Genomic DNA, 24,523 nt, shown 5'->3' on the forward strand with positions numbered 1-24,523 from the left:
ACAGAAGAGAAAGTGAGGTCAATAATGAATAAAAAGGGAAATCTATGAGATTGGGAGACCAGCACCTGGAAAGAGCCTGGAAGTCACGGAAGGTTCAGACTATTTCATTTGATTTCTATTTGGACAGACTTTATTAAACCGGAGACGGGAAGAAGACCGAAGTTGATGGGAAAAAAAACAGCATCACGCCATAGGCGGTACTTAGAAACGCTGAAGCGGTTGTAACAATATAACTGATTTAACTGATACAAACTACTTCACAGACTCTGGGAGAATACTGATCTATCTGGGGAGGCGGGGTTTTTTTTTGAAGAAAACCAGGACAATTGAACTTAGGAACGTTAAGATAGAAAGCAAAATTGGAAGCTTCTAAATGAGTGGGGATACTGCGTAACTGTAGTTATTATTCAGCTGCTGTATAATCAGAGAGGGAGATTTGGGGGAGGTCACCTCCTAATAAATCAGGTTTCGTCTCTCATAGCTAAGTCCACTTCCTCAGCCTGGCTGTCCTCAGAATCACTCAGCAATGCAGGCTCAAATTTCACTGCCAGATTCTCTTTGCTCGAGCTCACATCTGCCAATGGAACAGATTCCAATCCCGGAGTCACAACACCTCAATATACTACGATAGCTGGAACTATTGGTACAATTGGATTGACCAAAGATAGATTTTACACTATAAGGCAAAAGAGGATAGGATAAACCTATAGCAGTGATATATAGATATATGTAAAGATTAGGTGTGTGTATATGGCATAAACTAAGGGTTATGGGGGGAAAAAAGAGATCTTACAAACTGTGGAAGATGAGAATGTTTTTAATTGCTTTCTATTCTTTCTATTTTCTTTTCTTTCTTTTTTCTTTTTTTTCTTTCATTTGTGTATGTGTTGTTGGTTTGTTTTAATTGTAAAATTAATAAAATTTATTTATTAAAATTAATTAATTAAAATTCAATTATTTTAATTAATTTAAATTTTAATTAAAAATTTCATTAAAATGTAATTTAAGTAAAATTGAATTAGAAATAAAAGCAGAAGAAATAGATGAACTTTTTGCTAATTAGTAAACAAAGGTATATAGAAAATACACCTCAATATGTTTTATTAACTACCCTAACATCATGGGAGACAAACTCTGCATCATGTGGGTCAAACAAGTTCTTGACCAATCTAGGTGAGAACTTTGTTATTCAAAAGGAACAGGAGGGAAGTAGGAGGACAATGGGAGCAAAATCCTGCCTCTCTTTACCATAATCAGTATGAGATTTCTGAAACCTTGTACTTTCCAACACCTGGTGTTCTTTCTTTCTGCAGAATGTTTTAATGCCGTGGTTAGAAAACTCCATTCTCCATTCTGATCTGTCACAAAATCAGCTGGTCCATATTAGGGAAAGCCTTAAATCCTCCAGAACAAAGCGTGGGATCGGTATGTAAAATGTGGAGTTGCTTCCTAATAGGGTGTCGGAACTGGTTCTCATACCGCAGCAGCAGATTGTTGGCAGAAGGCAGACTTAAGATTGCATCTGGAAGGGGCAGATGAGATGAAAAAAACAAGATAGTGTCTCTGGCTGTGCGCTTGAATCCACACCCCTTTTTCTGTGAGGGGTGGGGCTCCAGTCATGTGATCCTGATCACCATCTTAATATTTTTAACTGTCCTGTGAATCCCACTGAAGTACATTCATTTTTTATATTGCAAGGAATCATTTTTATTTGTTTGTTTGTTTGTTTTGAATAATGTGGTGGCCTACAGAGGGAGCTCTTGCCTCGCAATCAATAGGCTGTGAGTTGGATCCTAGGTAGTGGCAGATATTTTTCTCTCCAAGCGCAAAGAGAAAATATCTGCTGCAAACTCTGCATAGGTATTAGGAAGGGCATCCAGCCAGTAAACACTCAGCTGCATTCAGTGGCCCCACCCCAATGCAAGGGATTAAAGGCGTTAAAGGTCTTTGTTTATTTGTATCCCACCAGTAAATGCTCAGCTCCATCCAGTCACCCAGACTTCCCCGAATTAAGGATTACAGGGTCACAAAAAGAAAGGGTTTTTAATTGTATCCTGCCTTTATTATTTTTACAAATAACTCAAAGTGGCAAAAATATCCAGCACAGCTTCCTCTTATTTTTCCCACACAACAAGTCTGTGAGGTGGATTGGCCTGAGGGAGAGGGACTGAAGATCACCCATATTTTTCCATGGCTGAGGCAGGACTTGAACTCACCATCCCCAGTTTTCTAGCCTGATGCCTTAAACACTAGGTTATGGTTTCATGGACACACACCTGCCCTCCATCTGAAATCCAGAAGAGCATATTGTAATATGTTGGGTGAGAGGAATGGTGTGCATTGTAATTTCAAAATTAAATATGACTGCCACCTAATTTTTTAAAGCATACCTCGCTCCAGATTCACAATGAATGGACTTCTCAGTTCATCTCTCTTTTTAACTCCATTTTGAGGAAGATTTCTAATTTGGATTTTCTTTTCCACTTAATCTTTTTTAATAAATATAAATGATCAATAGAAACATTTGCCAAGGTATTTAGAAAAACATGTAGGCTTTCCTACTTCCATTCACACAATCTGAAGAGACCTGAAAATTGTATAACCATGGCTAACTTGTGAGTTTTCTCTTAGCAACGTGCCCAACGGACAAAATCATCACAAAGGAGATACTAAATGATGACCTGATGGATGAGCTTCTATTTTATACTCCGATAGAATTGAAATTGTGCTTGACTAAGGAAAACCTAATGAACAATATTAGTGCATTCTCAGACTACCCTTTCACAGATGAACAGCTGCAAGCAGTCAAGGACAAACTGGATGAGGTAATAAACATATCATTTTTTTTAAAATGGTACTCTTAACTATTTATTCTTCATCTATTTATTGTTAAGATTTAAAAAGCTGCCCAACTTAAACAATGTTATTCAAAGGAAAAATTATACAAGTAAAAAAATCCAAATATAAATCCAAATATAAATATAAAAGGGCAGCCAAGCGACATGGTCATACAACCAAAAGGGTCCAATTGGCCCCTCATGAAGCCAGGTCTCCAAAGTTTTCCTAAAACAAGGAGAGTTTGGACCTGCCATATATCCCCATAAGGAGGATTTTTAAAAAGGTCCTATGAGGTGAGAGGGCCTAGGAGGACTCAACCAGTCCCTTCCCATCATCACTGGTTAGAACAAGTCTCAGAGACACCACACTTCCAATGTCCTCTACTTCCAATCCCCTTAGCTAATTCCGAATAGTATTGAAGGATAGCAACAGATCAAGGAGAGCTCGGATTAACACACAACTCCCATCCCTGACTTGCCACCAAGGCTTCTTCATACTGCACCAAGGTCTTGATCCTGGCCAGAAAGGGTCCAGATAACCCACATCCTCCAGGCTCTCTGAAGCAGGAGGCCAATCTCCTTCTGAACAATCTTTCCTAAAACTGTCTAGATCGGCTGGATCAAAAGATGGCCTCATGAGGAAGGGATACACTATTCACTCTCTCTCTCTCAGAACCAGCTCTGCCTTTCATTCTTGCAACAGGAGACCTGTAGTGCTTAGTGGGTCAGAAAAATGACAATAGCAGTCAAAAGTGTGATTGAAATTCCAACCTTTTTATATATGTCACAGCACATTCTAAAAGGAGCTGGGCTTCCAACTTAGCAGTCATGATTATCAACTTGACTTATTTTATGCCCATCCCATCATCCTGATGACTACTAGAAATCCTTTTGCAGAAACCTTTTCATTAGGCCATACCAGAACCAGCTCCTGGATAAATGTTTGCATCAAAGAGGTGAGTTAGAAATGCAAGTTAACTTGCATTTTTACGCAGTTATTTGCTCCTTGCAGATATTTCCTGAGGGATATCCTCCTGCTGTATTCAGTAATCTTGGACTCATTGAAAAACTAATAGATGAAAAGAAGATCAAGCAATGGACTATCAATTCAACAAGCACAGTTCATGCTTTATTGGATTCTGTGTCCGGTGATGAGCTGGTAATTATGAAGATAATACGGGGCTTTTAATATGAACATTATCATGCACCCAGTCTATCTTTGCTTCTAAACCTAGTGCTTATAAACTAACATCATTTTTTTAAAAAAGAGAAACAGATTATAAGTTCCTGGCCATTTTCCTCTCCTTGTTTCCACACATTGTGAGTGTTATATTCTTTTTTTTAAACAAGTTTTATTCAGTTTTTCACATGAATTACAAAACAAAAAAGCTCTTTTCAGTGGACAACATATTTCCGGGTCACCACTTTTAGATGCAAATATGACAATAGTTATATATTCATTTTTTACATTCAATCCTAGCTTATCCAATTTTTATTTAATTCTATTATTACCTTTTCCATTCCAACTTTTACAGAAGAGAAGAACAAACAAATTAATCCTGGTCTCTGATATTGATCTCAATCTAAACATCCTCTCATTTCATTTCAATTATTTCAAATATATTTCTTAAACATTAATATTTCTTTTAAAAATAAGAATAACAATATGCATTCGCCTAATAAAAATTATAAATGTCCCTCCTTCCTCTTAATAATCTATATTAGCTTATTAACTGACTAATTTATAATTACAAATACTTTTATTGTTACCTTTTCCAAAACACTCTTTTCTCATTTAAATAGTTCTTTTATCTGTCAGATTTGCAATTTCCATAAGTTCTAAATTAGTACAAGCTTTTACACAAGAAAAGAAACATAAGTCTCCCCCCCTTTTACTAATTTGAGTGTGTAACCTCAGTGGTTAAAATATACCCTAATTTCCTCATCTTAATTCCCCCAAAACATTTATTTTTAACTAATTATAATAATAATCATTCCCTTTAAAAAAACCTACATAACATTATATATCTTCAAGCAGATTCTGCAATGTATTTTCCGCATTTAATTTCACAGAATTTATTTATAGTTTCAAAACAAAGATAAGAAAAAGAAACAATTAGTCCATTTAACTAATCCTGGTCACTGATATTAATCTCATTTTTAAATATCCTCACAATTCATTTCAATTATTTCAATTTATTTAATAAACATTAACATTTCTTTTAAAGGTAAAAATATACATTCAGCTAGTAAAGAATATCAGTGTCCATCCCTCCTTTGATCATCTATATTTCCCTATTTTCTAAATATTTTATAATTGCAAATATATTCTTATTAACCCTCATCTCCATGCAGAATCCCCTTTTTTAAATTCATTAACCATTATCTCTATGTAAACAGTTTCTTTTCATTATTTTACAATTCCCATATTTCTTTATTTCCTACTCCTGTTTCTCATTAACTCTCTTCCCCTTCATTTTCTCATATCTTTTCCCCTTCCAGTTTGTGTCCCTCTCCCTCTTTGTATCTTCTTTTTCCCTTTTCTGCTGCTCCTTTCTGCCTTTCCTATTTTCACAGGTATTCCCCTTTTTAGTTACCTTCTTGAGTCTTAAATTTTTAACCTCCTTTCTTTTTCCTCTTCTTTGTGGTGTTCTTTGTGTTAATTGTCTATTTAAGATGGCTTCTTCTTGAACTAACTCCTCCTTCTCTGAAGTTCTTTCTTCATGTTCTTCAATCACCATTTCCATAGCTTTTAAAACAGAGCCAAGTGATTTATTTCTTTCCTGTAGTAATTCTTTCATATTACTAAGTTCCATTTTTAGTTCCCAAAGAGCTATCATCATTGCACACTCTTACATCTTACAATTGTTGAAATCCACAAAAACTTTTATTTTCCTTCTTCAGGCTTTCTAGATTTGCAATTATTCCAACACTGGGTCTATACCAAAATCATGAATGAGTCCCGCAGTCAATTTTTTCTTATTTCTTCTTTTATTCTAGTTCAACTTTTGCTTTCTAGGATTCTTGTTTTATTGTTTCAATATTTCTTTAACATTGTATCAACTCAAGTTCGTAAAGAAACAGGATTTTCCCTTTTATTTTTAAATTTAAATTTTTGTCCACAAGATGGAACTCTCCATTATGTAAAGTCTTCACCTTTTTCCTGTTTTATTATTCAGGGCTTTTCGAGCTTCAATATTCCAATAGAATCAAATCTCCAGTTTGTATATTTGCCCCCCCCCCTTATTATTATTATTTTTTGACACTCTTAAGTCCAGGTTTAATTTATGCCTGTTTGTTGCCTAAATCTTTTAATCCAATTTAGTTAAATATCTTATTCTGGCTTCTTCCTTTCCTGTTTTGAAGCCCCGTTTAGCTGTCAAAGTTATTTTTCTTTTTTTTGTTCTTTTCCTTTGTATTTCCGCCGCTTTCTTTTCTTATTTAGAAATTCATTGTTACATTAAACCCGGGGTACCTTTTATTTGGTTGTTGCACCCAATTGTCCCGGCTCACATGCTATCCACCTCTTTCTTCACTCCTTCACCAACTTAGTCCAGACATTTTAGACCACTGCTTCAGTCGTCTTTGGGGGGGGGGGGAATTACCAAGCCCAGAGGGGGAGATGTGGCTCCCCTCAACCTGGCTGGCAGCTTCCCCTTTCTCCACTGCCCCCCCGAGGCAGCTTCAGCCCCTAATCACAATGATTGGGGCTCTCTGATGAAAGAGCATGGGCTGTAGCCGCGGACGATCATGATCTATGGCCTGTCAGCGAGGAGGGCTCCGCTTAACCAAGTGTGTTATATTCTTGTCGTTTTACTTTAGGTGTCCTAGAATTTTCTAGGAAGTGTTCTTTTAGAAGAATACCAGGAGCCACAAAAGCTGGGTGGGCATGGCCAACTTGATGTCACTCACTCTCACCCAGTCCCATGACCCCCTAGCTATGCCTACCCAGCCACAAAACCCTTCTCTCTCTCCCCCCTCCCCCTTTCTCTGTATCTCTCTTCCCCTCTCCCTCTCTATTTCCCATCCTCCCCCCTCTCTGTATCTCTTTCTCAGTATCTCTCTCTCTCCCTATCTCCCCCCTCTCTCCCCCCCTCTCTTATTCCTTTTTTAAAATCTGGGCTGGCCAGAGCCATGGCAGAGGCTTCCCTTTGGAGGACCCTCCTCCCCCTCCTTCTCCTCTCGTGGCACCCCTGGCCTGCATGGGGCAGGCAACCGCTCGCTTAAGGAGGATCTCCCCACATGTACATACCCTCCTGGCTTTGCCAGCTAGGAGTCATGAGAGGAGGAGGAGGGTCATGCGAAGGGAAGCCTCCACCATGGCTGTCACTTGTTCCTCAGCCAGGAGAGAGAGAGGGAGGGAAGGGGAGGGAGGGAAGGAGGGGGAGAGAAAAAGAGTGAGCTGGTAAGGTTCAGTGGGGCCAGCTCCCTTTACCCGCTGCCTTGAATTTCTTAAAGCCGTGGCTGGGCACTGCAGGCCCATCCCCTTTCCATCGTCCCCTCCCCCCAGATCTCATTCCCACCCCACCAGCCCTCATGTTAGCGAAGCTGGCATTGATCGTGGTCAGGCCAGTGTTTCAAGGCAGAGAGCAGGTTGCGCATCTCCCCAAGTGACCAAGGCACACCCAACACCATCAAGGGCCAGAAGAAGCTCTAGCAAGAATGAGGCGCTGGAGAATCAGCCCCGGCCACTTCTCCATCCCCCACTGTCACCCTTAACTTCTCAGGCCAGGCAAGGGAGGCAAGGGTGAGGGCAGGACTAGCCGGTGATGGGACAGGGAGCCACAGCAGAGGGCCCAAAGAGCTGCAGGTTGCTGACACCCGATCTAGTCACTACAGTTCTATGAATTATAATGTTCAGAGTTCTTAGACATGCCTCTGGAACTCAGCACACACAACACACATACACACACCCACACCCACAAACATTTGCTATTTCAACTTGTATGTGCAGTTGAAAAACAGCAACCCTTCCAGATATATGAAGCCAAGTTGCCACTCTTCAGGTCTGTTGGTACTATAATTTCCAGCAATCCAGTGTATTCCCAAATTTTAGAAGTGGCTGTTTTAACACTTTTGGAAGGTATAGGTTTGGGAAAGCTAAAGCGACATAAGATTGCAAGTGGCTTGCTTTCGACTCTGGAATTATTTGTTTTAGAGAATTGCAGTTATTCAGCGTTATATTGAATTGAGAAAGCAAATTAATAGCAATTTTCTGGATGTGCTCGGGCCATACATCTGTCTCCTGAATGAGGACCAGCTCAGCATGATAACTGAAAAGAGCATTGAGTGAGTGAATTCTTTTAACATCTATTTATTTATCTATTTCTTTGTATCCCACCTTTATTATTTTTACAATTAACCCAAGGCAGCAAATATTTCCAACATAACTTCCTTCTAATTTTCCCACAACAACAACCCTGTGAGGTGGGTTGGGTTGAGAGGAAGTGACTAGTCCAATGTCATCCAGCTGGCTATAAAGGACTGTAGAACGATATATAAGTCTAAGCACTATTGCTATATCTTATTGATGAAGCCCGAGCTATACAGATGAGGAAGAGCCCATCCCAAAGAAAGTCAAAATTAAGCTGAATATCTGATGTTGCTCCTTTCAGCTAGTTTTTCTGGTCAGTAGCTTAGGTGTTACTAAAAGCATTATTTTGAAAATCCTGTGGAGAAGTGAAATTGAGGCAAGAAGGAAGTATTGTGAGAGCTGGATCCCTTCCTTTTCCTTACCTTGCCTTTTCTTGGCAGGATGGCCACTCTCCTTGACCCATCCAATTGCTCCTCAGCCATCAAGGATCATCTCTATCCCAAAGCCAAGCGGGCCTTTTCAGATCGTCACTATGAATACAGTGAATATTATAAACGGATCAGGCCATTTCTAGGTAAGCAGAAACATTGACTGAGGAAAGTCCAATTGAGGTTTAGATCTTGTTGAACAACAATTTGAAATCAAGTCTTGAATTGCCTTTAAACTCCATCTGTGTAAACAATATAGTCCCCAGATTGGGGAGGGAGTATGTATGAAAACATTTGAATGAATGGATGAATCTAAGTTAGTAAGGCCATGTTTAGCTTAATATGACACATACAAAGGTAAGGCTAGGCTAAAACTGTGTCAAGTAGTTTGTGGTTCACAGAATTTTCTGAGAAAAAGCCATTGTCCTTATAGATTGGGTGAACTGAGTAATTAGATTAAGTCATGACTTGGGTTGCTCCTGAACATAGCCACTAAGCCTTAGAGTTGTGCATGCTATATGAATTACATCTAATTGAAGATGTTACATTTTTATTTATTTGTTAAATTTATTTGCTACATATCTTGTTGTGTGGCTACTCTAGGTGGCTTACAACCAGAGGTGGGATTCAAACTGGTTCTCACTGGTTCAAGGGAACCGAGTGTTAACTTTTTGCAAAGTTTGGAGAATTGGCTGATTGCACCACTGGCTGGTCCCACCCCCCCCAGCCACTCCTTATCTCACCTCACTTGCCTAGAATCATGCCCTGCAGCCCAGCTGTTCTCTCCTTTTTGGCCTATGATGAAGTAAAAAGACCCTGATTTTCACACAGGGTAAGGGTAAGAGAAGGTGTCATGCCCCTGTTGGAGTCTGATTCTGAGGGGGAGATGGAACAGCTGACAGGGAGTGGAGTGCAAAGCGTGCATCCTTGCCTGCTGTAGTAATAATAAGTCTTTATTGATTAGCCCTTGGGCCACATCAAAGTACAAAGCTCCAGCAACAATTTGTTACTAAAATTTAATAAAAGCAATTCAAAATGAAATTTGATAAAATACAATTTAAAATGGAATCTAGACAAAATATGATTTAAGATGTAATAGTAATAAAATACAATCCAAAATAAAATTGTAACAATGTAATGTACAATAATTTAAGGCATAGATAAAATATAATAACATATTTCGGAGTCACCCTTGCAATCTCCCCCAATTAATCCCACATATGCAGATCTCAACCGAATCGTTTTGTTTAAATACTGTGCTACTTTAAATGTTATTTTCAAGTTCTGGCCGGACATAAGGTAAGTTATTTTGATATGGGTATCCCAATGGGTCATTCGTCTGATATATAGACCAAGATACCTATCTCTCATCCTCTTATACAGGCAACAGCCAAAGAAGATGTGAGCCAGGTCCTCTACCTCTGCCACTCTGCAAATGCAGAGACTCTCATTGTACAGTATTGCATAACATCTCCCGTATCTAACCATTGTGTCAAGCTGTTCAAATCTCGCTTTCGTGACTATCTCCCTAAGATGTTTTGGGAGTTGTGACTTCAAGTAGCCATCTACTTGGAAAGTACATTTGTATTCACTCAACCATTTCAAGTTACCTACCTTACTAAGGATAGCTATATCAGTTTGTGCATCTACGTCCTTAATTCTTTGGGCAACTCTTTTTAGATTGTTCTCCTGTTCCACAAAAGATAGGAAGACCACAGCTTCTTATAAAATTTGTTAGTTTAATGATCCAGAAGATTTGTGATTGTAGTTTTATTTGCTCTAGTAGGCATAATTTGGGTAGTCTATCAGTCTCCATTTCATTAACTTTGCACCAGGAGTTACAAGCTCTAATTTTAGATAATGCCTGAATTGTATAAATTCCCAGTTCAGCTCTAACTGCTGCAGCAGATGTTCTTGGGTCTACACCCAAAATACATCTCAAATGCTGGGACTGTGCTTCTTCTAAGACTGTGGTTGAGTAAAGACGCCAAATTTCTGCTCCATACAAGAGCATTGTGGTAACTTTAGCCTTATAAACCTTGATTAATGGGACTAGGGACCCTGGATAACTATGGTTTTTTAGTTTGAGCAATAAATTCAAACAGGCTTTTGCTCTAAATGTACTCCGTTGATGATGGCAGGCCCAAGATCCAGTCTTGGAAAAAGTTACGCCCAAATATACAAGGGAATTAACCTGTCAATTGGTTCACCATCCAATTGCCACCTATGTCTCTGATGGTTTCTTCCAAACACCATTATTTTTTATTTAGATTTACTAATGATTAGAGAGTTACCCTGGCAATAATAGCTAAATCTTCTTAATAGCCTATGTAATCCTACTTGTGTGTATGATAATAAAATCATATCATCAGCATAAAGCAAGCTGTTACAGTAAATATTTAAGATCATCAGCATGTATACCATGGTATCCTTGCCTGCCGTAGTAATTCCTTCAGTGTGATGTGTTAGGTTTTTTATTTTGAATTAACTTTACTTTGGGTGTGGACTGCATTTAGTCCCTCTGTAAGCTATTTTTTTTAAAGAGTTTGATATCCAGCCGAGGATAATTGGACATTGGGGCCAAGTTGGAGACATTATAAAGGGACTGACTGTCTTCTATTTTTGTGACTTGGTTAATTTGTGTCACACCCCAAGTCATCACAGAAGGTTTTTTCGATGCCGGAGCATTGCTTGGGTGCACCCCTTGCCACCCATTTCTCTGGGGGGAGGGAGAGAGGCAATCTCAGCTGCCTGGATCATCAGAGCAAACGTCCATTTAAGCAAGCATCCATTGGTGCTGGCGCTTGGATCGCCTGCCTCCTCCATGCCTCTGCCTCTACCTTCTGCTGTTGCCACTGGGCAAGCCTCTCATGATCCCCCCATGAGAAAAAAGAGGGAAAAAGTGAATCAGCTGGCCGCGGAGATGCCTGCTTTGGGAAGTGGCCTAACAAACAGAAGCCCTGTGCCCAGAATGAGACAGGCAAAAATCATTTTACACTAAGGGAGGGGCCAAACAAGCACAGGGCATTTGGATTGCCTGCCTGCTGATCTTGGCCGGTGGTGGTGCTGGACACATGGCTTTTGTTTGTTGGCTTTGGGACAGCACTCAGACTGGCCAGCCAAGGACAGCGCCTTCTAGTGCCCTGGCAAAGGCAAAGTAGAAGCAGGTGGGGGCCATGTGGAGCTCCTCTGGTGGCCTCCCCAGCCCTGGCACTGCTCGGGAGTGGTTTCACAGGGGGTTGTGCGATGGCCATCTGCAGGTGAAGGTCTCAGAGTCTGCTCACCGGGCACGGTTGAAATCTGACTATCATTCCAACCAGCCATTCCTTTGTTTTTACTTTCACACTCACACACACACACAAACCTGCTTTCTGGCTCTGTTCTGCATGTGCAAGGCAAGAAAAGTTGCTTGTGGGACTACTTTAAAAAATTGTTCAGACTTTCCAACTTGTCATGGCAAAAAAGGTCTGAACGGTTTTTTTTACTGTAGTCCCACAAGCAACTTTTCTTCCCCTGCACGTGAAGCGGAGAATGCAGCTGGAAAGCAGGTTAGGATGTGGCTGCTTTGGGAGGGGGTGAGAAACCTCTGTGTGTGTGTTTGTGTGTGTGTGTGTGTGTGTGTGTGTGTGTGTGTGTGTGTGTGAAAGAGAGAGAGAGAGAGAGAAAGAACATTGTTGCCAGCCCCAGATAAGCCTCTGAGGTTGGATTAGATCTCTCTCTCTCTCTCTCTCTCTCTCTCTCTCTCACACACACACACACACACACACACACACTTTCTTTCTTTCCTCCCACCCCCACCTACCAGAGACTCCTGGATTCCCTCACACCACTCACACAAGTGATGTAGAGTTGGCCCCACCCACCCAGCCAGTCATTAGGAAGAACCAGCTGTTAAATTGTTTGAATCCCACCACTGCTTACAACAATAAAAAGGAAGAAATGAAAAGAGTGCCAACAGAACAGAAGAACAATAAAAAGATGGGTGGATAGAAAGCAGACAAGGGGAGGGGGAGGGAACCTGGTGGGGATGTCAGATGACCTTTTGCAGGGCTGAGCAGAGGAGTTTGTTTAGCACCTGTTGAACAAAGTCCCTTGGATCCATTCTTTGTTGGTCGAGGTGAGAGGCTCAGGGTGAGGCCTTGCCTTCTTATCTGGAAATGGTTGGATCCTGTTGGCCCTGATAAGTGGACCTCACCTGTCAGTTACATTCTTGTCCCTCCTGGATGGTGGGTGGCTCTAGACATTCAGTAATACGGGACTAGAGGAAGGGACATTTCCAGATGCCCTTAAGGAAGTCCTAGTGGATGATCAGTTATATATGAGCCAGCTGTTTGCGGCGGCGGCCAATCCGTTGAATAACAGAAGCATAGAATCAAAATCACATGAAGTATTTAGTACCAATTTATAAAACCTTAGTAAGGCCAAATCTGGAATACAGCATCCAGTTTTGATCACCATATTACAAAAAAGATGTTGAGACTTTGGAAAAAGTGCAAAGAAGAGCAACTAAGATGATTAAAGGCCTGGAGACGAAAACATGTGAAGAATGGCTGCAGGGTTTGGGTTTGGCCAGTCCAGAGAAAAGAAGGACTGGGGGGACCTGATAGTAGCATTCCAGTGTTTTGAGAGGCTGCTACAAAGAGAAGGGAGTCAACTTATTTTTCAAAGCAACTGAATTCGCAGGGGAGGCTGAGCTGGAGCTGTGGCTGACAGAGACTGAAGGGTCGGCTTTGTTGGCTTTGGAGGAATGTGGGGAGGAGCAGGATGAGGCAGCCCCAGGGCCCTCTGCCTTGGGACAGCTTGCCAGCAGGGAGGAACAAGGCAGGACAACCAAGAAGGGGCAGGCAGTGGAAATGAGGAGAGCAAGGACCGCCCCCTCCTGATCCTGGAGCACAAAGAGTGGAGAGGAGATGGGAACAGCACAGGCTAACCTGACAACTTGACAGGAGAGTGCCCTGCCCCTCTTCACAAAGGCACACTTGAGGACTGAGACTTAAGGAGACGCTGTGGGGAGGGGTGTTTGTCAAGAACAATGCTGAATTGGTGGAGTTTTGGATGCCATTGCCGACATCTGACGTTTGCAGGCCTGCTTGCTTCTTCCTTGCTTTGTGGATTCATTTCTTTGTTCCTTTGCCTTGCTGGACTCCTTTGAAGCCGTTGTACTAATAGTGTTCGCTGGACTGCTTGCAGCCAGAGGCTGCTGTGTGTGTGTCTGAGCACTTTGCTCTGGGACTTGTATAACACGGGAGTGTTTAGCGGGAGAGTTGGAGCATTAAAGGGAAGTTTGAACTCTCCGCTGGTTGTGTGGCCTTCGTGCTTTGTCCTGGGTCATCATAGCACCAGATGGCAGGACAAGAAAACTAATTAGGGAGACATTTCCTAATAGTGAGGGCAATTAACCAGTGGAACAGCTTCCCTTCAGAAGTTGTGGGTGCTCCATCACTGGAGGTTTTCAAGAAGAGACTGTGCATAGTCACTTGTCTGAAATGGTATAGGACCTCCTGATTGAGTAGGGGCCTGGTCTAGAAGACCTCCAAGGTCCCTTCCTGTTCTATTCTGATTGGTCTCTGGCGAGAGTGGCATGGGCATAGTGCAACCATCCTCACTCTCCTTGGCCTCTCAGTGGCTTTCTATGCCATCGGTCGTGGTATTTTGGGTCGACTGGGGGGACTGGGCAGCCCTGTTCTGCATTGATTCGGCTCCTTTCTCCATGGCTGGTATTGACAGGGAACAGGCGGTCCAGCCCTCAGCTGCTGTTTTGTGGTCACCACAGGGCTCAATACTGCCTCTACTACTTTTATATGAATCTGTATGAAACTGCTAGGTAGGATCGTCCATCACCCTGGGCTGAGGTATTTGCTGATGATACCCAACTCTCTATTTGGTGACCCAAGTGATGCTGGGGTTGCCCTCTCACTGTGCCTGGAGGCTGTGGAGGCCTGGGTAGGGGAACCACAGGTTTGACTGAACTCTGGTTAGACCAAATGACTTAGGGTGCATGGGACTCCAAGACCTGGGATTTTGTCATCTTTGACTCTGAAATGGGGTGGCCTTGTCCCAGAAAAAACTAGTCCGCAACTTGGGGGTTCTCCTGGACTCGCAACTCCTGCTCAAGGAGTCATGGCTAGGAGAGCCTTTGCACAACTTCATGTTGTGCAGAAGTTGCAGCCTTTCCTGGATCAGGATTCCTTGCACGCAGTCCTTCAGTCCCTGGAGGACTGAGTTTCATGGTTGAACGATTGTAATGCCCTGTGCATGAGCCTACCCTCGAAGAGCATTTGGAAGCTACAGGGTCTTGCCACCTCTTCAATTCCCATGATAGATAATTCTTCCAGATGAATTGTTGTTGTAGTTCTGGCTTAATGTCAAACCTGCCCTGACTTGGTCCCTTAGAAAGACCCTCAACTCCATTTGAAGTGAAAGATATAAGTTTACTAAAAGTCAAGTGGATTACAATATAGCAAAGCCAGAACTGAAGTTCACATGCCAAAATTTCCTGGTTCACTTTTCCTGTCTGGTTCCTCTCCTTCTCTGGTTCCCTATTGTCCAATTACATTTGAATAAATTGTTTTGAGAACAGTTTCTTCCACGGCTGGTTGACTGGTGAGCCATTGCATTCCATTCCCAGGCTCTGACCTTGTGTCTCTGGAAGGTATGATGAGCCAGTAGCTTTGCCCCCTCTCATCTCACTCCTCCCCCACACTTCATGGTAGATTGACAGCTCACAAATGCAAAACTCAAGTGTAAGATGAGAAACCTGTTTGCAAAAGTGAAGTGTACATTTGCAAATCAGACAGCGCTTTTGACATGTCAATAAGCATAACTATTTTGCCTCAAAGTCAATTTTATGAGTCCAAACAAATCTGTCAATTTCAATGTCTACTGTCAATTTCAATGTGTACTATACACTACATATATGCAGTATGTACTGTCAATTCAGTGTTTTTATGTACTATATATATTTCTCTTAATGCAATATATGAACTGAAGCATGGACTTTTTCTGCCTAATGTATACATTTTTAATAGAAATAGTTTATCCAAATGTTATACACACTTATATATTAATTTTATGATTGCATGCATTTGTACAGAGACTTTTCTTCAGTATCCTGAGGTACTCTGATCCAAGACAGGCAAATACAATGCTAAATTTGGAATGCAAACATGAATTGTGTTGCCATAGGTTAACTGAATTTGTTTATTTGGTTGAAAAAGATACAAGTATAGTAAGTCTAATTTGCATAGAAAATATAAATCAGATCAATTTCTACTTCATTTTTAATCTATATTGTTATATTCCATAAGTTATGTTTCCTCTTGTCCCATCATTTTTTTCATCTTTTTCCTTATGGCAAAGTATATTCCTTATGGCAAAAATTGAACTATTGCAAAATCTATTTTGATGGGTAGATTTAAGAGCTGTTGTCTGACCACCATCATTTCACATGGATTGGAAATTTACATTTTATGACTAACATTAGTTTAAATGAGTGTTTCCGTGATTTATAATGTCATATGAAGTAACCTGCAACTAGCCCCAAAATAGAGCTGTGAAACCCTGGAAGCTTATCATGGGCATTGGTTTGAAATAATTTAGAAAATGTGCAGCTATTAATAAAACCTTTTGAAACTATTTCAAGAAAAAAATCCCATTGCTCTTTCATTCAAGATGACCAGTAAAGAATATCAGCTAAATTCTTCTTCTTGCTTTCAGGAGGTGCTCCAGGTGAAGATCTCAGGGCACTTAGTAAAAATGATGTCAACATGGACATTCAAACTTTTTTGGGCCTGAAAGGCAGCTCTCTAAAGGTGAGTGGACTTTAAAGTAAAAGGTGGCTGAAGTCAGTTTTCCCCAGCCATACTGCAGGTAATTATGGGAGCTTCTCCAAGAATCCTGAAGACAATCAACTTGGGTGGAGTGAAATGCTGATAAAAGTTAAAAGAATGTATGGGGGGAACAGGTCAATGCCACATTTCTCAGGCTTTGAAGTTTTGTTTAGATTCCATGTTGGGTATTTTGAATTTTAAAATATTTAAGATTTTAAAATTGTTAGTGTTTAAAATATCACCATGCTTGCTCTGGTCAACCAACTCAACATTCTAATCAATGTTAGTAGACCACAATTGAGCCCAAAATTTATGTTGTTAACTGAGACATTTGTTAAGTGAATTTTGCTCCATTTTACTACATTTCTTGCCACAGTTTAGTAAATCACTGCAGTTGTTAAATTAGTGATATGATTGTTAAGTGAATCTGGCTTCCCCATTGATTTTGCTTGTCAGGTTGCAAAGCTGATCACATGATCCTGGGACATTGCAACCGTCATAAATATGAGACAGTTGCCAAGTATTTGAATTTTGATCATGTGACCTTGGGAATGTGGAATGGTCATAAATGTGAAAAATGGTCATATGTCATTTTTTTCAGTTCAGTGTTTTCTTGTAACTCTCAGGATTCTGACCGATGCCCTAATTAAATCATGAGCCTCAAGCCAAGCTTCAAAAGAAATCCAATTATTTATTAGGAGCTTCTTGTCGGTATGGACCAAGTGAAGCCAACTCTGACCTCACTTATCATGCACCCTACCCTCACAGTGGGAGGGTAGGACATTGCACTTGGCCTTGCTGAACACTTCTGCAAATTCTTTGGGGATCTATTGGGGAGCTCAACTTCAGCCGCTTCAGGGGCTTTTTTCCACCAATACTCATTTCAGTTGCTGAGACAGGCATCTCGGCTTTGATGCCCAGGGAGGGCTGCAATTTGATTCCAGTTGGGCTGCTGGTTCCTGGAGTTCCCTGGGTGGGAGCAAGTTCTACCCTGCTCTGGATTGCCTGGAGCAGGCTCTCTTCGGATAGTCTGCCCTCTGCCGTGGTAGCCTGAGTGTCAGGGAGCGGATGGAGAGTCCAGGCAGGGGTGGGATTCTACCAGTTCAGGCCAGTTCAGGTGAACTGGATGTTAAAGTTACATCTGATTCACTGAACCGGTATTACAACTGACCGGCTGGCCTTGCCCCTCCCAGGACTTTCCACGCGGCCCATTTTCAATGGAGGTAAGTGCAGGGTTTGCACAGAGGCTCTGGGAGGGGGAAAAATGGGCCTTCTGGAAGTCTGGAAATGGGCCTGTTTCCAGCTTCCAGTGGGCCTTCAGAGGCTGGGGGAGGCTGTTTTCGCCCTCCCAGAGGCCTGCGGGAGACCTCTGGACCCTTGGGAGGGCAAAAATGGCCTCCCCCGAGCTCTGGAAGCCCACCGGAAACAGGAAATTCTGATAGGCCCCACCCACCCAGCAACCGGGCAGCGAACCAGTTGCTGGGATTTTTGAATTCCACCCAAGTCCGGGGCTCGGGAATCCTGGTCCTTTTTATTAGTTTTGAGAGAGTTGGCTTGTTGTCAGGGTTCTGACAATTAAATTATGAGCCTCAGATCTTGCACTTATTGGGATTGTGAGCTGCTTCAGTGTGGATGTTCCTTTTATAATGGTTACCAAGCTCCAGCCGGAACTCCATGTTTTGCCCTTAAGTGGCTCCAGTTTGCTCCCAAGCTAAGCTCCAGCGAGGGATAGACCAAGATGGGCTGCTTAACCGGACTTTTTTTTTTTTATAAAAATTTTATTTGGGTTTTCACAAAACATAATACAAGTAAAATTTCTTTTTTTGAGAATAGCATGGTCCCGGGTTATCACTTCTCCATACAGACACAAACTCAATTTCATATTCATCTTTGTGTTCTATTCCATATCTTATTACTATTTTAACATTTTCTCAATAATTTTTCCCTTCCCTTAGTTTTCTCAATCTTACTTTTAATTATCTCATTCCTTTCTAAATTTAATTAGATATATCTTTTTCTAAGTTTCAAGTCATTCAAGACTTTCTAGTCATTATATTTATATTTATGTCTGTCCTGTTTCAATTTCATATTTTCTTTTTTCATTAAACAAAATTTTCCCTGTAGTTACTAATTGGAGTATGACACCTTTGTATCTTTTAATATATATATATAATGTCTCTCCTCTATTCATAGATGAGAAGACAAGGTTTCAGAATTCAAAATATTCAAACAAGAACAAAACCAGATTCAAAAGGGTTAATAGCACTGTTTTCCAGTCCTTGGCAGACTTCCCGGAATCTGTCAGACTATTCAGAATTGTCCATAAATCACAAGGCCACTCCAAATGTATTCTTTCGACTCATCAAACACTTTGTTTCCAAGCAAAGTTTGACAGTCAGCACGCCTGATTAAATCACCTGGATAGGCGTGTCAGTCTCTCCAATCAATGTTTTTCCTGATGCCTCCCTTCAGATTGACATTTCCTGGTTCTCCTAGTTCTGGCGTCAATCCAAGATCTGTCAGTTTCCTTGCTGGAAACTTCTGTCTCATTTTGTTGATCATTTGCTGGCATGAATGAAGTCGAAGGTTCTGGGGAGGATTGTCTCTGCGACAATCTCTCATCCTCCTGGCTCACGTCAGTGTCCTCTGATAATTCAGACTCCACATTCACAGCAGGCTCCAACCTTCCATCTTCAGAGTCATCAGAGTCAAAACTCCCAGCAGGATCGATCCTTCCAGTCACAACATATATATATATGTATGTATGTATATGTATATGTATATCTATCTATCTATCTATCTATCTAAAACAATAATAAATAAAATACTTATTCTATTCCAATTCAGCTCTATCATTAATGTTAGTTATAATTTTTGACATCTTTAACATATCTTTTCAATAGGGTGTCATACTTCTAGGAACACTTATAATATTTCCACAATATTTTCATGTTTCTTTCATATTCCTCTTCACTTAATTTTTTATAACACATTTATAATAATTAAAACGTTCCCCTCCTTTCCTAATTTCATTCTCTCATTCTCTTTATTTCATTTATTTATTAAACATTCCATTCCATTACAATGAATGTTTTATCTATCATTTTAATCACACTTGTTTCATATTTTCAAAGTTCATTTCTATTTCTAATATAACAATACTATCTTATGTATCCTTGCAGAATCCCCCTTTCAATTAAGTTTTCACCCATTATCTCTGTATCTTCTAAATAGGCTTATACCCTCAGTCCTTGTACGTTTTCCCTGTTTCTCTATGTCCTGTTTCTGTCCTTTATAATTTCTTTTCCTTTCCCTCTTCCCCCTCTTCTTCTCCCTTCCCTTTTTGACCACTTCTCTCTCTAATTCTGATTCTCTCTTCTGTAATCCTTCTGTTTCTTCCTAATGTTGTAATTACTTTTCAAACTATTCTTTTTTGGGGTTGTTTTTTCAACCCCACCCCCAAAATTTCCACTCCCTTTCCCCCCTTTCCTTTCTTTTCCCCACATAGAAATACTTGGTCATTGAAGATGGCTTCTTCTTTGTCCTGCCCTTCTTGTTCTACAGGCATTTCTTGTTGTTTCTCATAGTTCAGGATCTCCATTTCTAAAAATTGAAATATGAAGCCAAAAGAACCTTTTCCTTCTTGTGCAGCTTCTTTCTGTTTTTAAAGTTCCATTCTCAATTCTTCCAAGAGTGATACCATTTTAAAAACTTTTAAACAACCACCTGATTAATTTTAGTCCTTTAGATCGAATAGCCAAAAATCCAAAAATCACCAAGTAATCCAAATAATCCAAAACTGTTCCTTCTTGCTTCTTTTTTCCACTTTCTCTTCCTGGGGTTCTCTTATCTTGTTACAAAGTCTCATAAAAAATCTATCTTTTAGGAATCTTGTTAAAGTTTCACTGTTAATTCCTTTCACTTCCAGGTGGTCTCCTCCATTTTTCCAGATCCCACCCTTTGTTTTTTTCCTTCTTTTAAAAGTTTTTGAGAATCCAGAAATCTTTATTATCCCTTTGACATTTTATTTTCAGCTTAAATACCTGTTAATGTCAAAGTGGATTTTTGCCAGTTTCTTGCTTAAATCTCTTAGTTGTCAATATAGGAAGAAAAGGAAAAAAAAACCAAATCCTTTCCCTTCCCTCTCTCATTTTCTGCTTCAAAGTCTTCTTTGGGAACAATGTTGTTCTTTATAATTCAAATTCCAGGGTACCTTATATTGTTGCTTTTTCAGTTCAACCCGGTCAGCCAAAACTTCTTATCTTCCTCCTGCACATTCTTTTCTGGTCAAGTTCTTCTTTGAGGTGGCCATGTCTGACCACCGTTGCAACCGCCTTCGGGAAAGGGAGTAATGGCCATCTGGGGAGGAGAGATGCGACTCTCCTCGACCCTGCTGGCAGTCTCCCCCCTCTTCACCACTTCTACGGGGTGGCTTAGCCCTGAAACCAGCTGGTTCAGGGCACTACAGCAGCAAGCACAGATCGAAACTGCACACGATCACAGATTTTAGTCTGTCCCCGAAGAAGCTCAAACCGGAAGCCGGCTGCTTACTCTGACATGGCTTAGCAGTTGGGTATCAGTCTATTTGGTTGCCTTTCAATGGGCAGAGGTCAATCTCACCTCACCTCATCTTCGCCTGCTCACTCCACACACTCCAGTTGCTTTCCCTTTTCGAAGCTGAGGGTATGGGGGGGAGACGTGTGCCACCTTGTCTGCCTATGGGTATTGGCTGAAAAGGCCAAGATGGGACTCAACTAGCCAGCTGGGTGCAGCCAAATAATGACCTGGGAAAGGGGCATAGATACCTGTAGGTGAGTCTGTGCTGATTGGTTCCTCTCCCTCTGGGAGCAGGCTGGGAGAATTGGGCATTTCTCCTCTCAGGGTTACAATCATTGTGGGGTGAAATGTGGGAAAAGCAGAAGCATTTCTGCTCACTTTCAGTGACTTCAACCAAGGGCAATGTTCACTTCACCCCTTCCCTGAAGCAAGTCAAACATATCTCTTATATGCGGGGGGGGGGGGGTGGTTGGGAAAGCAGAAAAGTGAAGATTGCTCCTGATTGGTTTTGTTCTATTTATTCTGTAGGAGTTAACCCCTGAAAATGTAAAAGGCCTGCTGGGCACAAATCTAAACAATCTGAGGGACAATCAGAATGTGCCACTTGTACGAGAGTGGATCCAGAAGCAGAAGCAATCTGATCTGAACAGCCTTGGTTTGGGACTCCAAGGTGGCCTTCCCGAAGGGTATATTATTCTTAAAAGTAAGACCAAGCATGCCACTGCTTTGAGATTAATAGCATAGAAGGAAGATACTGGATATCAGGGAGGAACAAAAGGAAAATGCCTTCTGGTGGCAGGGGGTGGTGCACATTTTTATGCAGGTGTTCATTCTGCTTTTGTATGCTACGCTTCTGGTAAGATGGTCAGGATAGCTGCAAGTTTCACATTAGTGCTAACTAGCTGATGGAAGGTGGAAAGGGAAACAGCAGAGAGATAAAAGTGAAACTGTGTGGAATTGAGGTGGGTATGTTAGTTTAGGGGTAATCATTCCACTTCCAGGAATCTTGGAACTTAAGCTTTATGTTGCTTCTTTTATTCTCTGGGCCCACTGACATCACCAATTGTGTGGTGCCAATTGTTTTCCTCCAGGTCATATCTGCCCAGCCATTCTCCTGCACTTGCTATCAGTTTGATTCTTTTTCTGAAACTCTCCTGCTCCTAAAAACAATAGTGTGGGGTTCCAGCTTTCTGCTAGACTTTTCTATCAAGGCTCAGGTCTGTCAGCAGCAGGGAGAAGTGTTAGCAGAATGTGTTGATACTCTGGAGACTCTGTCTATATCCTTTCCAATCAAGGTGCTGCTTCAAGCATAGGTGAAACTTTATTCTTAATAAGCATGAAGAAGGAAAAGGATGTCAAATCACAGGGCAGGAAGGGAGCTCAGAAATATTCTAGTCCAACTACTTGATCAAGACAGGAGTAGTTTTACCATCCTAGTCAAATGGCTGCCCATATAGTTTTGAAAATCTCCAGTGATCGAGGACCCAGAAGACAAGTTGTTCCATTGGTTAATTGTTCTCACTGTCAGAAAATTTCTCCTGACTTCTAGATGGGTTCTCTCTTTCTCCTTTCTTCTCCTTTTAGGTTGGATCTCTCTTTAATAAGTTTCCACTCAATACTTCTTGTCCTGCCTTCAAGTGCTTTGTAGAATAAATCATTCACCACTTCTCTGACAACCACTCAAGCAATGAAAAACAGTTATCATGTCCCTCCGATCGTTGTCTTCAATAGGCTAGATATACCTAAATCCCTCAAATGTTCATCAGTTCAAGTTTAGCTTCTAAACCCTTATCTTTGGTGTTCTATAATACTACACTGCTCAAAAAAATAAAGGGAACACAAAAATAAGACATCCTAGATCTGAATGAATGAAATATTCTTATGAAATACTTTATTACATAGTTGAATGTGCTGACAACAAAATCACACAAAAATTATCAATGGAAATCAAATTTAGCAACCCATTGAGGTCTGGATTTGGAGTTACACTCAAAATTAAAGTGGAAAAAAACACTACAGGCTGATCCAACTTTGATGTAATGTCCTTAAAACACGTCAAAATGAGGCTCAGTAATGTGTGTGGCCTCCATGTACCTGTATGACCTCCCTACAATGCCTGGGCATGCTCCTGATGAGGTGGCGGATGGTCTCCTGAGGGATCACCTCCCACACCTGGACTAAAGCATCCCCCAACTCCTGGACAGTCTGTGGTGCAACGTGGCATTGGTGGATGGAGCGAGACATGATGTCCCAGATGTGCTCAATTGGATTCAGGTCTGGGGAACGGGCAGGCCAGTCCATAGCATCAATGCCTTCATCTTGCAGGAACTCCTGACACACTCCAGCCATATGAGGTCTAGCATTGTCGTGCATTAGGAAGAATCCAGGGCCAACCGCACTAGCATATGGTCTCACAAGGGGTCTGAGGATCTCATCTTGGTACCTAATGGCAGTCAGACTACCTCTGGAAAGCACATGGAGGGCTGTGCAGCCCCCTAAGGAAATGCTACCCCACACTATTACCTACCCACTGCCAAACCGGTCATGCTGCCTCCATCATGAACGTTCTCCACGGCGTCTCCAGACCCTGTCACGTCTGTCACATGTGCTCAGTGTGAACCTGCTGAAGGTGGTGACCACAGACCACTTCTCAGTTCCTATGCTTTCTGGCTGATGGTTGGGTCACTTTTGAATGCTGGTGGTGCTTTCACTCTAAGTGGTAGCATGAGACCGAGTCTACAACCCACACAAGTGGCTCAGGTAGTGCAGCTCATGAAGAGCACAGGGTGCCAGTGGCAAATTTGCCAGTCTTGGTGTTCTCTGGCAAATGTCAAATGTCCTGCATGGTGTTGGGCTGTAAGCACAACCCCCACCTGTGGACGTCGGGCCCTCATACTACCCTCATGGAGTCTGTTTCTGACCGTTTGAGCAGCCACATGCACATTTGTGGCCTGCTGGAGGTCATTTTGCAGGGCTCTGGCAGTGCTCCTCCTGTCCCTCCTTGCACAAAGGGGGAGGTAGCAGTCCTGATGTTGGGTTGTTGCCCTCCTACGGCCTCCTCCACATCTCCTGGTAGCACCTCCATGCTCTGGACACTACGCTGACAGACACAGCAAACCTTCTTGCCACAGCTCGCATTGATGTGCCATCCTGGATGAGCTGCACTACCTGAGCCACTTGTGTGGGTTGTAGACTCGGTCTCATGCTACCACTAGAGTGAAAGCACCGCCAGCATTCAAAAGTGACCCAACCATCAGCCAGAAAGCATAGGAACTGAGAAGTGGTCTGTGGTCACCACTTTCAGAACCGCTCCTTTATTGGGGATGTCTTGCTATCTGCCTCTGCTTTCCACCTGATGTCTATTCCATTTGCACAACAGCATGTGAAATTGATTGTCAATCAGTGTTGCTACCTAAGTGGACAGTTTGATTTCACAGAAGTGTGATTGACTTGGAGTTACATTGTGTTGTTTAAGTGTTCCCTTTATTTTTTTGAGCAGTGTACATTTGATTGGGTGGGGGGCAGCTGTAATACATTCCTGACTCATATTTAACTGGT

The 24,523-nt window shown here is 41.6% G+C and overlaps 1 protein-coding gene across 6 annotated transcripts in view; it reads left to right on the plus strand.

Annotated features, from left to right (window-relative positions):
• Nucleotides 1-24,523, plus strand: part of MSLN (mesothelin) — a 40,712-nt gene that overhangs the window by 10,047 nt on the left and 6,142 nt on the right. For 4 of the 6 annotated variants that reach the window (XM_087912537.1, XM_087912534.1, XM_087912539.1 and 1 more), the window contains 7 exons: nucleotides 1,314-1,425; nucleotides 2,632-2,825; nucleotides 3,850-3,996; nucleotides 7,996-8,126; nucleotides 8,592-8,725; nucleotides 16,296-16,390; nucleotides 21,494-21,668. In XM_087912537.1, the coding sequence (XP_087768663.1) occupies nucleotides 1,314-1,425; nucleotides 2,632-2,825; nucleotides 3,850-3,996; nucleotides 7,996-8,126; nucleotides 8,592-8,725; nucleotides 16,296-16,390; nucleotides 21,494-21,668 (988 nt within the window). Of the gene's footprint in view, nucleotides 1-1,313; nucleotides 1,426-2,631; nucleotides 2,826-3,849; nucleotides 3,997-7,995; nucleotides 8,127-8,591; nucleotides 8,726-16,295; nucleotides 16,391-21,493; nucleotides 21,669-22,549; nucleotides 22,822-24,523 lie in introns of those variants that run through there. The other 2 variants (XM_087912533.1, XM_087912538.1) reach the window with 1 other exon arrangement.

Source organism: Pseudonaja textilis, chromosome 14 (assembly GCF_049901715.1).
Source record: "Pseudonaja textilis isolate UNSWEBS1 chromosome 14, rPseTex1.2, whole genome shotgun sequence".
NCBI lineage: Eukaryota > Metazoa > Chordata > Lepidosauria > Squamata > Elapidae > Pseudonaja > Pseudonaja textilis.